The sequence below is a fragment of the Vipera ursinii genome (assembly GCF_947247035.1).
Source record: "Vipera ursinii genome assembly, chromosome: 1".
NCBI lineage: Eukaryota > Metazoa > Chordata > Lepidosauria > Squamata > Viperidae > Vipera > Vipera ursinii.
Genome location: NC_139512.1, coordinates 164,270,100 through 164,282,612, shown reverse-complemented (window position 1 = coordinate 164,282,612; position 12,513 = coordinate 164,270,100). Strand labels below are relative to the sequence as shown.

The 12,513-nt window shown below is 39.0% G+C and overlaps 1 protein-coding gene across 3 annotated transcripts in view; it reads right to left on the bottom strand.

Moving 5' to 3' along the window:
• Nucleotides 1-12,513, bottom strand: part of ITPRID2 (ITPR interacting domain containing 2) — a 69,772-nt gene that overhangs the window by 44,774 nt on the left and 12,485 nt on the right. For 2 of the 3 annotated variants that reach the window (XM_083375937.1, XM_083375939.1), the window contains exons 3-6: nucleotides 5,527-5,576; nucleotides 4,431-4,487; nucleotides 1,968-2,007; nucleotides 1,140-1,238 (exon numbers count right to left, since the gene is read on the bottom strand). In XM_083375937.1, coding sequence (XP_083232063.1) covers nucleotides 1,140-1,238; nucleotides 1,968-2,007; nucleotides 4,431-4,487; nucleotides 5,527-5,576 — 246 coding nt within the window. Of the gene's footprint in view, nucleotides 1-1,139; nucleotides 1,239-1,967; nucleotides 2,008-4,430; nucleotides 4,488-5,010; nucleotides 5,075-5,526; nucleotides 5,577-12,513 lie in introns of those variants that run through there. The other variant, XM_083375938.1, reaches the window with a different exon arrangement.

Here is a 12,513-nt window from a genome sequence, read left to right as displayed (position 1 = left end):
CATTTCAACCCAGAGCTACACATAATTCTCCTTTATTGTTTTCAACGTTCTAGTAGTCTTTCTTCCAAATGTGACTCTCACCCTTCTTAGCTTTCTGAGGTCAGCTAAGATCAACCAGGTGCTACCACCAGCTGCAATAAGAATTTCCTCAAGTGAAATTGCTTCCAAGCACGTTTCACCTACACTACTATAATCGCAGCACAAAATTACACCAATGGTCTATTAAGTTCTTCATACATCAAAAAAATAGAGCGTCAAAAGTTCCAACTCTCAGCAAGACTTCTAGTCTAGTCGGCCATCCTGGCAAGAAAGGAAGGCAGAAATCAGAGGAAAAGGTTAGCTCCTCTGCTCTGCCGTGAGCCTGAGAGTAGAAGACTAAGAGTAATTCAGTAGAGAAATGAGTGGATACCAAGAGAAATCTGAGAACTAAACTCCACAAATTGTTCAGAGCATGCAAGATCTGCAGACTAGACTGGGAAGTTAAAGAAATAGCACCAAAAAGCAGCAAAGGTAAACTATATTAAAATGTTGCCAAGAAAACTACCGGTATGTCTATGACATCACCAAGGATCAAGCCCAATTTAAAAGAGAATTTTGAACACAATTATTCTTGTGGGTTTCCTTTACTTTCTATGGAGTGTTTCCCCCCCCCTTAAATTTCACCGGCAGCAAAGGAATTTTAAAACACCTGCATTTATAGAAGTCTATATGTATATCGTAAATCTTTAGGAAAGGAGTCTTTATCTCTCACAGTTGCCTTAATCCAGATAACTGCCATAGTATATTTATTCTGAACTCCAGAAACTGGAAGGCAGGGCATTTCTTTCACCAGAATTCCAAGAGATTCGACTCTTAAACTTGTCAATCCTATTAAATGCAATATATATATATATATATGAATATGACAGATGGAGGAATATGCATAGCTACCATTAACACACAGCATGCCGAAAGAGCATGAAATTCCAAAAGGGACAATTTTTTTATATAACGCAAAAAGAGCTGTCAAGCTGCAGACACGTGGAACTGTGATAAACATCTATAAAACATGATTCTTTTCCAGAAGGGGGGGGGGAAGAGGAGGGATAAAAAAAAAACTCCACTGGTTCCTTACTCCACACGAATAATCCTTCGCTTACCTAGAAACAGTTGCACTGCTTTTTCCTGAGCCAGTGGAATTCATACTTCTGCCCTTCTGATGAAACTGAAGTCTTTTGTCCTTTGCCAATATACCGTTGCTGACAACACAAAGGGAATCCATAATTACAAGGGTGGAGAGTCTGCCTCTTCAAGAATACCCCAAATACCTAACGTTCTGCTGCTCCTGTTTTACTGAAATTCACTTCGGTCGCAATGCACAACAGCAGCTTTTCACTCTGAGCCTCATGATCCCTTCCAAAACCCCACGACTGCTTCTTTCCTAAAAGCACCCCACCTAGTTCTATTTTACCACCCTGAACTTCTGCTTTTTTAGCTCAGCCGAGAATTTTAGTTTGAGATAAATTAAATGTACAAGCGCAAAAGGAATGGCAATTTGACAGCGTCACTTATTTCCTCAGCTGAAGAGTAAGAACTTGTTCCTTCCAGATGTTTTGGACTGCTGCTTGCTAAAGCACAATAGGAAATGTCTGTGGACCAGATCAATCAAAAGTTGCAGAAGGCAAGAGAAACATTGCAAGTATGGTATGATTCAGATATGTAAGTAGAGCCAGAATTTTTTGTTTCTTGACAGGGATCTCCGTTATGATTATGGAGGTGAAAAGTGAACCATGTCACTCAGAATTAAAGAAAAATCCAAGACTAACAATTCAACTTATTGGGAAGGGAAAAAAAATAGCTCCTCACATCTGTGTCTCATCAGCTTATAGTCTTGACAACAAACTATGAAAATGAATTATGTTCATATAGAAAGATCAACTTCATGTTAAACATAACTCCAAGGCAAAAAAAAAAGTATGAATTTTTACCAGATATCCATTTGTTCGCCGTTTTGATGCAGTTGATTAGCTGAAAAAAGGAAGGAAAAAGGAAGGAGAAAATGAACACGAGTCTGTACATTACAAATTACAGAAACAAAGATGCTTAGTAATCATTAACAGAAATAACAAGCAATTCAGTCACTTTGATTTTATAAATGGTATTTTGAATGCGTGTAGCTGCAAACTATTTTTACAATGAATTGTTGGATAAATCTCAATTGGCTGGATTCATGCAATATGTTAAGTCACAGACCATGGTTACAAATCACAAAGGATCAGTTTACACAAGATACCCAGCCAAACTCACATAAATGGCATTGGCACCTAGTGTACTGGATGAGCTGTCTATAAAAAAAGGCCTAGAATAAGTATGTGAACAATAGGTGAACCTCTTTCATTCTGTGCCTGAAAAAAATAACCCACCATTAGAATTTCTATCAAGCCTCTTGTATAAATATTTATTTGGCATGAGGCAAAGAAGAACACAAGAGAATTCTCTTCATTCCTTTACCATCAGTGTCCACAGGAAACTTCTGTATTTTTCTCTGTAGAATAAAAATATCTCTATATGCGTGTTGTTGCTCTTGCCCTAAATTGCACTTTTCCACGTTTATGCTTATGTATGCAATGGGTAGGCCAGGGAAGAACAGATACATGCAGTTCTGGATTACACCATTTTTTTGGGGGGAGAGATGGAGAGCACTACAATGGAGCAATCATAGCATTTTTCTAGGCTGCTGCCTAAAGGGATTCAATGGGATCTTTTTCCCCCCTCTGCATTCCCCACTTGATCTAGTCCAGGGGTAGGCAACCTTGGCTCTTTTATGACTCGTGGACTTCAACTCCCAGAATTCCTGAGCCAGCATGGCTCAGCTTGGAAACCTCTTCCTCTCCCCTCAGTATGGCTGGCTCAGGAATTCTGGGAGTTGAAGTCCACGAGTCATAAAAGAGCCAAGGTTGCCTACCCCTGGCCTAGTCTATTTGTCAACTTCTCTTTCTTTTGCGGTTTTCTTTCCACAGACAAAGTTTGGCCCCATTCTGTTGAGTTTTCAGAGTCACTCTGTTGATGGAGAGTCCCAAGCCTCTCTACCTAATGTCCTGCCAACATTTTGTTGGGTTAAAAATAAAAGAATAGTGGTAAAGGATTTTATGATTAACACAATCATACCTTGGTGATCTTGGCCTATATTTAAAAATATATCACCTTAATTTCATCAGGACTCTGCAATCAAAACTAGGAACATCCTTTAAATACTAAAAAGATTTGTTTATAAACAAAAGCTGAATAATTAAAACACTTATTTTAAGTCAAGGAGCAAGGCAAGGAAAGTGGCATTCCTAGAAACATTTAGGACTTATCACAGATGTAATTTGATTTTTAAAAATCCTGCAAACACACAAAAAATGTCTTTGGCAATGATAATAGTGAAACAGAAAAGTCTCTAGTAGTACCAATTATTCCACTTTCCAGGTATCTGGAAACATATCTGTTTCCAAGACACATACTGAATATTCCAGAGGTTGGAGAGGCCCATGGCTTATTCTGGCATAGTTCAGAATAAGCCATGAAGATTTCACCATATCCTGACATCTAATTCTTGGAATCTTTCTGTGCATTCCACATGATTAATTATGAGCAGAAATCAAGTAAATTCAAACAAGAAACAAAGAACCCACAATCCAAATTTGTTGTGATAAATCTTATACCAACATATTCTGATTTGATGTTTATAAATAGCAATTTGTGGTTGACTTTTGTTGTTCAGGCTTGAAATATTGAGCAACTCTGTCTCCTCAAGGAACATTTTATTTTTCTATAATAAGTTGCATCTATCCGATCTGCAATAATGGGCTGTTGTGCAGAAAATAATAATGGGGATAGCTGGACAAAATGTTTAGCTAAGTTATATCCTGATTGTCTATTACATAAAATCAGTAAATCATAGAAACCCAAATGAGGCATGGGGAATAAATGATTCTAAGTTCAATATCTACAATCTTGAAGGTCTGTTGTTTAAAACAAACAAATCACCCCGGTGATGAAGAGCAAACTCACGTATTTTAATAAAATAACTGATCTGAAAACAAAATAATTATTTTACAGCAATATACCTGACCCCAAAAACAATCTGCATAATATTTTGGTTAATATGAAACAGAAACAGAGGGGTGAAATTTTAAGAAAGTTGTGATGTCTCACTGAAACATAATTTGTCATGAATATACTTGTCTCATTTTGATGATTGAAAAAGATTTGCAGATACTATTATATTTTACTGAAATAAGATTTCTGACACATTTTTCTCAAGGATCTCTTCCTACAGTTTTACGGTAACAAATAATCTCGCATGCTTCAATCAGAATAAAAATATACTGTTCAGTTTTAGAAAAGCAGAGTAGTTTCATTTTATTTTATTTTTTAAAAAAGCATATGCTTAATGCCATACCCACCTTCTGCTCCCAGAGACAAATCATCTTCAAAACTTCCTCCATTCCTCACCAGCATGCCTAAAACAGATACCAGTTTGACAAAATCAAAATCTATTATGGTTATTTTCTAGCAGTACTGTCAATTGTAAATTAAAATACTATACATATTTTAGAATATCCATTTATTTGCATCTCATCTTTCCTTTATAGCATTTCCTTCTTTCCTCATCACAACAGCCCTGTGAAATACTGATTGGCCCAAATTACATTAAAATTCCATGGCTTAAAATGGGCTTAAAGCTGGTCCTTGTTCCAATCCCATACTTTAACCGCCATTTTACACACTAGCAAATTGTACAAAGTTGTAATGAAGTTTACAGACTTATCCCAGTCTAATAAGCCTCAAACTGTTAGCGCTGGCAGTTCTGAACAAAAAAAAATGACAAATCTTATAAGACATCAAGGCAACCTCCAGAGATATTGTCACGCTAAAAAGAAAAAAAAGAGAGAGCAATTTCCTATCTACGAATGCCACGTAACTTAGTACGTCTGAGTCACATGAAACATGGCACAAAAGCTTTAACCTTTTGAAACTGCTTACCAAAAGTTTCAAGCCAAAGCATTATCTGGGAACCAACATTCCCTTTCATCCCTGGGAAAAATGAAATGAAAGAGCTCCAGCTACTGCAGAGGCTTCTTCTTGGCTCTGTCACTACCTGCACATTCTTGTCGTACTTTGAACTTTTGCATTCTGGTTTGTGCAGGTGGTAACTTTTCAGGTGTGGTGAGTTCAGTCAGAGCCAGTCGAGAAAGAGTGTACTGAAAGGCTGACCTACTTCCCAGTACGCTTCTTTCTTGCCCTCTCCTTCCAGCAGGCTTACCTACACAAGAGTCTCACTTAGCTTTAGCACTAGAGAGACATGAATACTGGAAGTACTTAACCCTGAACATCCCATTCCTGTTCAGAAGCCCGGCCCCGGGGGATCAGGGACCCGTGGTTCTTTTCACAACGTCCAAATAGCTTCAATTCAAACTGCATTTTGGTGAGTTATTATTCTTGTACTTTCCGTCTAACGAGCAAGAAAACAGAGAAAGTGAGAAAGTGCTAGACATTTACCTTTTAACGTAGGGTTGCTCTGCTCATCTAAGGAAGCTCCCAATGGTGTTCTAAAACCACAACAGAGATTAAAATGTGCATGACTCCTTTAAAACTTGCTTCTTCACATCCTTCCTTAAAAAGCTGACTTTTTCACATCCGCCAACTCTCTTCCTGAAATTGTGCGTGCACGCGTACATACAACTTACAAAGTCCCCTCTGAGAAAACTGAGTCTCTGTACAGATACTAGTTGCAAAAGCCAACTAAGTCCTGCCTATAAGAAGTACAAGAAGTGAACTCTGTTAGATTTCATTTCCAAATAAGTATGAGCAAGATAGCACAAGTTGTCTTAAGTGTGGGCTAGCACAACAACATGAAGGTGAAGAATTAGTCATGTTTTTAAATGCCTTAATGATTCAGAGAAAGTACAGCGATCGATTTTTTTTTCATATTTTAAAACACTTTTCTGCCATATTCCTATATCCACTTCAGAAAGAGTGCGCAAAATGAGCATACCTTAGACGTAGAATGGACCCACTCACCCACATAGCCCTACATGGACACAATTTGAAAAAGATTTGTCATTTTATTATATTCTGCCATTCAGTTTAGACTACAATTATAAATCACCGCCGCAGTAAACAACAAGCATCTAGTGGAGCTTATTTCTAGAAACATACCAAGTGGATCATAATGTTGTACTATGAACTCTTTGTAGGCTTGCCAACAGCTAAATCAATGAGCATGGAGTTTCTGAAAGTCGCTAAAGCAGTAATACAGATGTGAACCCTGAAGATATGATAGTCTGCTTATCTGTTTACCCTCTGCCCCAATTATGGCAAATGGACTTTATCTTGCCAAACAATGAAAGCAGAGGAGGAAACTTTGGAGCCCACTGGCCAGAGAACCATGGGGGAACCTTCTCCCATGCCTTCAATATTCAATATTCACAACAGCAATGAACCAAGTCACAAAGAGCCTCAGTAGAAGATGTAATGGGGAAGCCGTTGGAAGGAATGATGGAACAATGGAAGAAATACCTGGTGCTACATCCTCCTGCATTGCTACTTCCTAATCAATCACAGCAGCACTGTTGCTGCCAGCCTATTCTTCCTTTTATTAGTCAGAGAAGGCGTATTTTCCCAGGGACTATACAGAGGATCAAAGTCCTTTATGGCCCTTGGGCCCCACTACTGTAAAAGGGAAGAAGTACCCATCCTTCTCCCTTCTCTCTGCCCAACCTCAGTGTGGCAGAATGGGATGGGAGCCAGGCACCTCAGCTCTTTCACCACCGAAAGACCCACCCAAAAATTCACAGTGCCCAACAACTCTATCCATATGTTGGCTTTTGTGTTCCAGTACAATGTGTATTGGGAGGAACAAATACAACAGCTGTGTCCCATCTGTTCCCCTGTGGCAGCTTTTAAAGAAGAGGCCTTATTTCCAGGCCAACAGTTGATAACTCTAGGACTTCAACAGCACTGCCAGCTAAGGAAAACAGAAAACCAGCTTAGCCAGGCCTGCTCTAATCCCATCAACAGATGCCTACTGCACAGAATTTAGCAGGTGGGTTTATTTACCTCTGGGCTGTGAAAGGTTTCACCTGCTGGTATGGAGAAATCAAGTGAAAGTATTCACACAGCCCAGGCAAACAAGGCCAAATCTCGCCATCTGCACACTAAACTGCATAAAGGCAGCGATACTGCCGCCAGTGAATCAGTTGGCTACTCAGCTCCCCAATAAAAAAGACCCACAGAATCATCTTGGATTTGTTTTTACATGCATACACATCAAATCCTTTAGTATATGGCATATCATACAAGTCAATGGGTTAGGACACTGAGCTTGTTGATCAGAAGGTCGGCAGTTTGGCGGGTCGAATCCCGAGTGCCGCGTAACAGAGTGAGCGCTTGTTACTCGTCCCAGCTTCTGCCAACCTAGCAGTTTGAAAGCACGTAAAAATGCAAGTAGAAAAATAGGGACCACTACGGTGGGAAGGTAACAGCGTTCCGTGCACCTTTGGCGTCTAGTCGTGCCGGCCACATGACCACGGAGACGTCCTCGGACAAGCGCTGGCTCTTCAGCTTTGAAACGGAGATGAGCACTGGCCCCTAGAGTTGGAAACGACTAGCAAACATATGCAGGGGAACCTTTACCTTTACCTTTACAAGTCAAAAAACATTTAAAAGTAAAATAATCTTTTAATTATTACCATGGTGGTTAAAGCACACGATTTACTACCCACTTTAGTATATTATTTAGGTTACAAATGCTGAACATATTTACCTAAAAGGAAACCCTTGAATCGGCACATAAGAGTGTCACCCATAGAGCTGTTTACCTATTTTCTCCAAAGATCGTAACAGCCATTTTGTGCAATTATTTCTAAGGCCATACAAATAAATTGGTCAGGCAGCTGATAAGATGACTTTCCCTGCCAAAGTCATTCAGGAAGAAAAGCATGGGGGAGAAACCATAAATTGCTTTCCTAATGTTATTCTGTTAACACTTTTACAAATAAAACTGGAGTGGCACTGAAATACCTCCCTAGATTTGAACTGCATTCACCAAGTGTGGAATATAATAGATACAGTGATCTTAAAGTAGTAATACATTACTTAATATGCAGATGGTTATTTTTTATTCTTTATATGCATTTCCCTAAAGTAAGAGACAAGTAAGTCACTGTGATCTTTGTTTTAAGAAGTGAATGCTTCTTTATCTCATAATGCTATGCTAACTTAATGCCAAAAGCTTATTTCAATCATTATTTAAATGTAGCCTTATGGCTATGCAATCCAAAGCTTTTTAAAATGTCTCCATCCTTATCCTTTATTCACTGCTCTGCATAATATTCAGCTTGCTGAGTTTTGAAAATTTAAGTTTCCTGCTACTCTGCATCAAATACTTCAAAATCATGTGTTAAAGACTTGTTATCTTCTTAAGCACAACATGGACAACCTTGGCTTTCAGACTGTTTTTTGTTTTCAGCTTATTTCTGATTCATAGCCTTTACTTATAATTGAAGTAAAATAGTACCACCCATCAATGACAAATAAAATCAAATCCCTTACTAGAGGCCAGTGACCCAGACTAAAAGCTGCAAAAACAAATTCTACAACTGCAAGACTTAATAATAAATTTCACATAACATTGTTCAGTCCATCCCGGAAATGGACTTTGAAGAGGAGTTAAGAGCTCTTTGTATATTTCCCAACAGAAATTACAATATAACAGTATATTAATTCATGTTTCAATATTACTATCTTCACCAGGGCAGAACCTTTCTATAAATGGAATTTTACCACAAATCTTTTATTGCCCTCTGTTTAAATGCTTCAGTGTTCTACAGTAGCATACCAGTCAAAAAGAATATTATTTCAGAATAGTAGCATTCCACAGAAATAGAACAAGCATGTGTCAACTCCAAAACGTCCATTGCAGCTGAGATTTTGATCTGACTTCCAGTTTGTCTAATATTCTTCTAAAAGAGCAAGAGAACTTTGGCCTACAATTCTTATGACCTCTGACTAGTGGCTTCACAGATGGGAGTTGACATCCAGCAACATTTAGAAGTCAGTAGGTCCTATATCTGCTATTTAGGGACTCTAGGCATTAATGAACAGCATCAAAGTTGCAAGAAACAAGAACCTTTCTTAAGACAAGAGAAAATTAACACACATATTAACTTTAGCATAAATTTAAAAATCCAAAGCTCATATTTGAAAATGAGACCCGGAGCAGAATCTCTCACCGTATCCTATGTCATGTTGTCAAACTCCTTAAAGATGCTGTGATGCCACACTGATTACTGGGTGGAGTGAAGTATAAAAGTAACAAAGCAGTACAAGTCAACATTATACTACTGGTCATATAGGGAAGGCATGAAATATGAAAAGGAGATTAAGCTGATTACTAAAGGTCTGTTTCTCCCCTCAACTGGAATAGGAAGTTGTCATATTTTGCCCTTGTTCATTCATTGCGTTGCACAGGGATAGGCAATCTACTACCGCTACTGTATTATTGAACCAGTTCCAACATCTTCAATTAGCACAGCCAATAATCCGGCATGTGAGAATTGTGGTTTCAAGACCACCAAGTGTCTACCTTCCACTGAGATGTGAAAACATGTTAAGTTCTAAATGAGATAAACCTGAGAAACAAGACAAGAAGAATTTGCCGACTGGGGATTAAGTTATTCATGAAGTTACCTTCCAGTGAAATCAGTGGAAACTGAATGCAATGAATTCAGCTACTAGGTATTTTAGTAACACTAAGCCAGAAAAAAAGGTAGGCTACTGCATTTTGTTGTGGCCTTTCCTGGGTTTCTTTGCTCATCCCATTTCCAAAGCCAAATGCCATTACAAAACTTGGTGTCAGCTCCCTTATTTGTATCTCCAAAACAGTACAGGGTTGTTTCATTCTTCATTTTAAGGGGACACTGACCGCAAACACTGAAGCAACTGCGAGTAATGTTTTAAACCCATCCCCTCCTTTTGAATGTGGACAGGGAGTGTCAAACCACCAAGGCACTTTAGCCAGGGAAAGGAGTGTCAAACCCCTGAAAATTGCTATCTGATGAAACTCTTGAGTATTTCTATGTCAATGAAAGAAGACTCAGCGGAAGGGTGGTGGTGGTGAAGGATTTTTATTAAAGGTTTTCAAGCAACAGCCTTTCCAACCCAGAATTTAAACAAAGACACTTATTGTTTACACCACTGGCTTTTAATGGTTCTTTTAAAATTCTTTCCTTAATGGCCACTCCAGAGTTTCTCCAGATTCTTCCTAGGCAGTTACCAATGATACATGGTGCAGGCTGGTAGCAAAATGGTAAGTGAGCTGTTACTCCTCTTGAGCGGATTAACAGCTAGCTACCAGCAAAACTGCTCTGTCAAACAACCTCCCTATGTACTTCCTTATGGGGGGAGGAGTGTAATTTATCCCACTAGAAGCAGTGAAAGAGAAAATGTGTGTTTGAACACAGGCAATTTATGTACATAAAAAGCCCTCAGAGGGTCCAACTGGACAAGTGAAATATTTAGAAGTGAGTTATTTTACAAGTCAGCTGAGCTCCTTTGGAAGTGAATTATTCGGCTGAAAAGGAAGGCTGGTTCTGGAGGAGGAAAAGTGGATACCTTGGTTATTTTGCACTTGTTTAAAACAACTTGTTCTACAGATTTGGGGGGGGGGGGAGAGAGAGAGATCTTTCCTTTGCACTTAGCCAAGCAGGCACCCAGAAGTGGAATGCAGCAAAAGATGATTATTATAAAACCAGAAGCACAGAATGAACTGGACATAGCGGCAGAACCAATTTCATGTTTTATTGTAATCCTCTAATTGCTGCCCTCAACACAGGAAAGAGTTGCTGTATAACACTGGTTTTATAATTTAGTGCTAATAGGATACTGTATCCAATAACTGTCTTGGGCTATGGGGCATTTGTCCATTTCCCCCCCCCCAAAGTAATCAAGTTTGTCTTCCTAGAGACCTAGACCTAGGGCAGGGGTAGGCAACCTCGGCTCTTTTATGACTCATGGACTTCAACTCCCAGAATTCCTGAGCCAGCTATGCTGACTCAGGAATTCTGGGAGTTGAAGTCCATGAGTCATAAAAGAGCCGAGGTTGCCTACCCCTGACCTAGGGTATAAATGTTACGAGACATGCTTGAGGGCCAGGAGAGAAATCTCGGAATATCCAAACATGGATGGCAGTAAAGTTCCATTTTGTATTGTAGCAAAGGCACTCTTTCAACTGAAATCAAACAAAAAAAAACCCTGTCCAATCTGCTGCACATTAGAACAGTTACACAACAGCTGCTTTATTTTAATTGGCCTGCAAAGAAAACCAAAAGTCTATGATGCAAGAAAAGTCCAGTTGGGCCTGTTTGCAGCCAAAATACCTGTCTAAGCCAGGATAGTACTTCTTAAATCCATATGTTTCCAATATCAATGATGGCAGTTCCAAGAGAACCCATAAATGTATTAATCCTGGGTTTTTCATATTGAGTTCCATGGACACCCCCTAAGGTTTTGTAAGAACTGCATGGGGGTCTATGAGATACTAAAAACAAAAGAAGTAAACAAACATACAAATCCACCCTTCAAACGCAGCCAATTTTCATTCATAGCAGGGTTTCTTCTTGATCAAGGATTCTGAGTTTCTTAAAAAAAAATAGCAGGTTCTGCGGCCTAAATTTTTTTGAAAACTCTTGACAAATGCGCATAAGTATTTATGATTTTTGGCATATCAATAGTCTGTGAATGTGATCAAAACAGAGGCGGATTTGCCCTGGGTCATTTTGTTTCTCTGATTAGATAAGGAAATGTCTCTGAAACGGTGACCGGAAGGATCACTACTTGTACTTATAATTGCTACAAAGAAGGCCAGAAGCCATTTCTTGCATCTTTTTATTTTCTTTTCCTTCTCTTGCATTTTAAGATTTCTCTTCATTTTTTTTTTCTTATTTTGTATTACTTTGTATTAGTTTTTAATCTTCCTTTCAACGTATAAAAAGAGGTTTATCGAATGTAGCTTCGTACTCAGCCTGGCAGTGATCACCAGGGCTTTAAAACCAAGTCCAGATGTTTTAGAGATCATAATCACAATCACAATAGTAAAGTTGGAAGGGACCTTGGAGGTCATCTAGTCCAACCCCCTGCTCAGGCAGGAAACCCTATACCATTTCAGATGACAGGGACTAAACCTGCATACGTCAAAACCTATGTTCTACCCCTGAGTTACTGTTATTTAAACATTTCTCATCCTTTAAAAAAACCTCTATAGAACAACATACCAACCTATTTTTTTGTTTATGTTACAGTGGCTATAAATGAGAAGTAACCAACAGATTCAGTCTCCCTTCGCCTTCTCACTAGGGCAGGGGTAGGCAACCTCGGCTCTTTTATGACTCATGGACTTCAACTCCCAGAATTCCTGAGCCAGCTGGCTCAGGAATTCTGGGAGTTGAAGTCCATGAGTCATAAAAGAGCTGAGGTTGCCTACCCCTG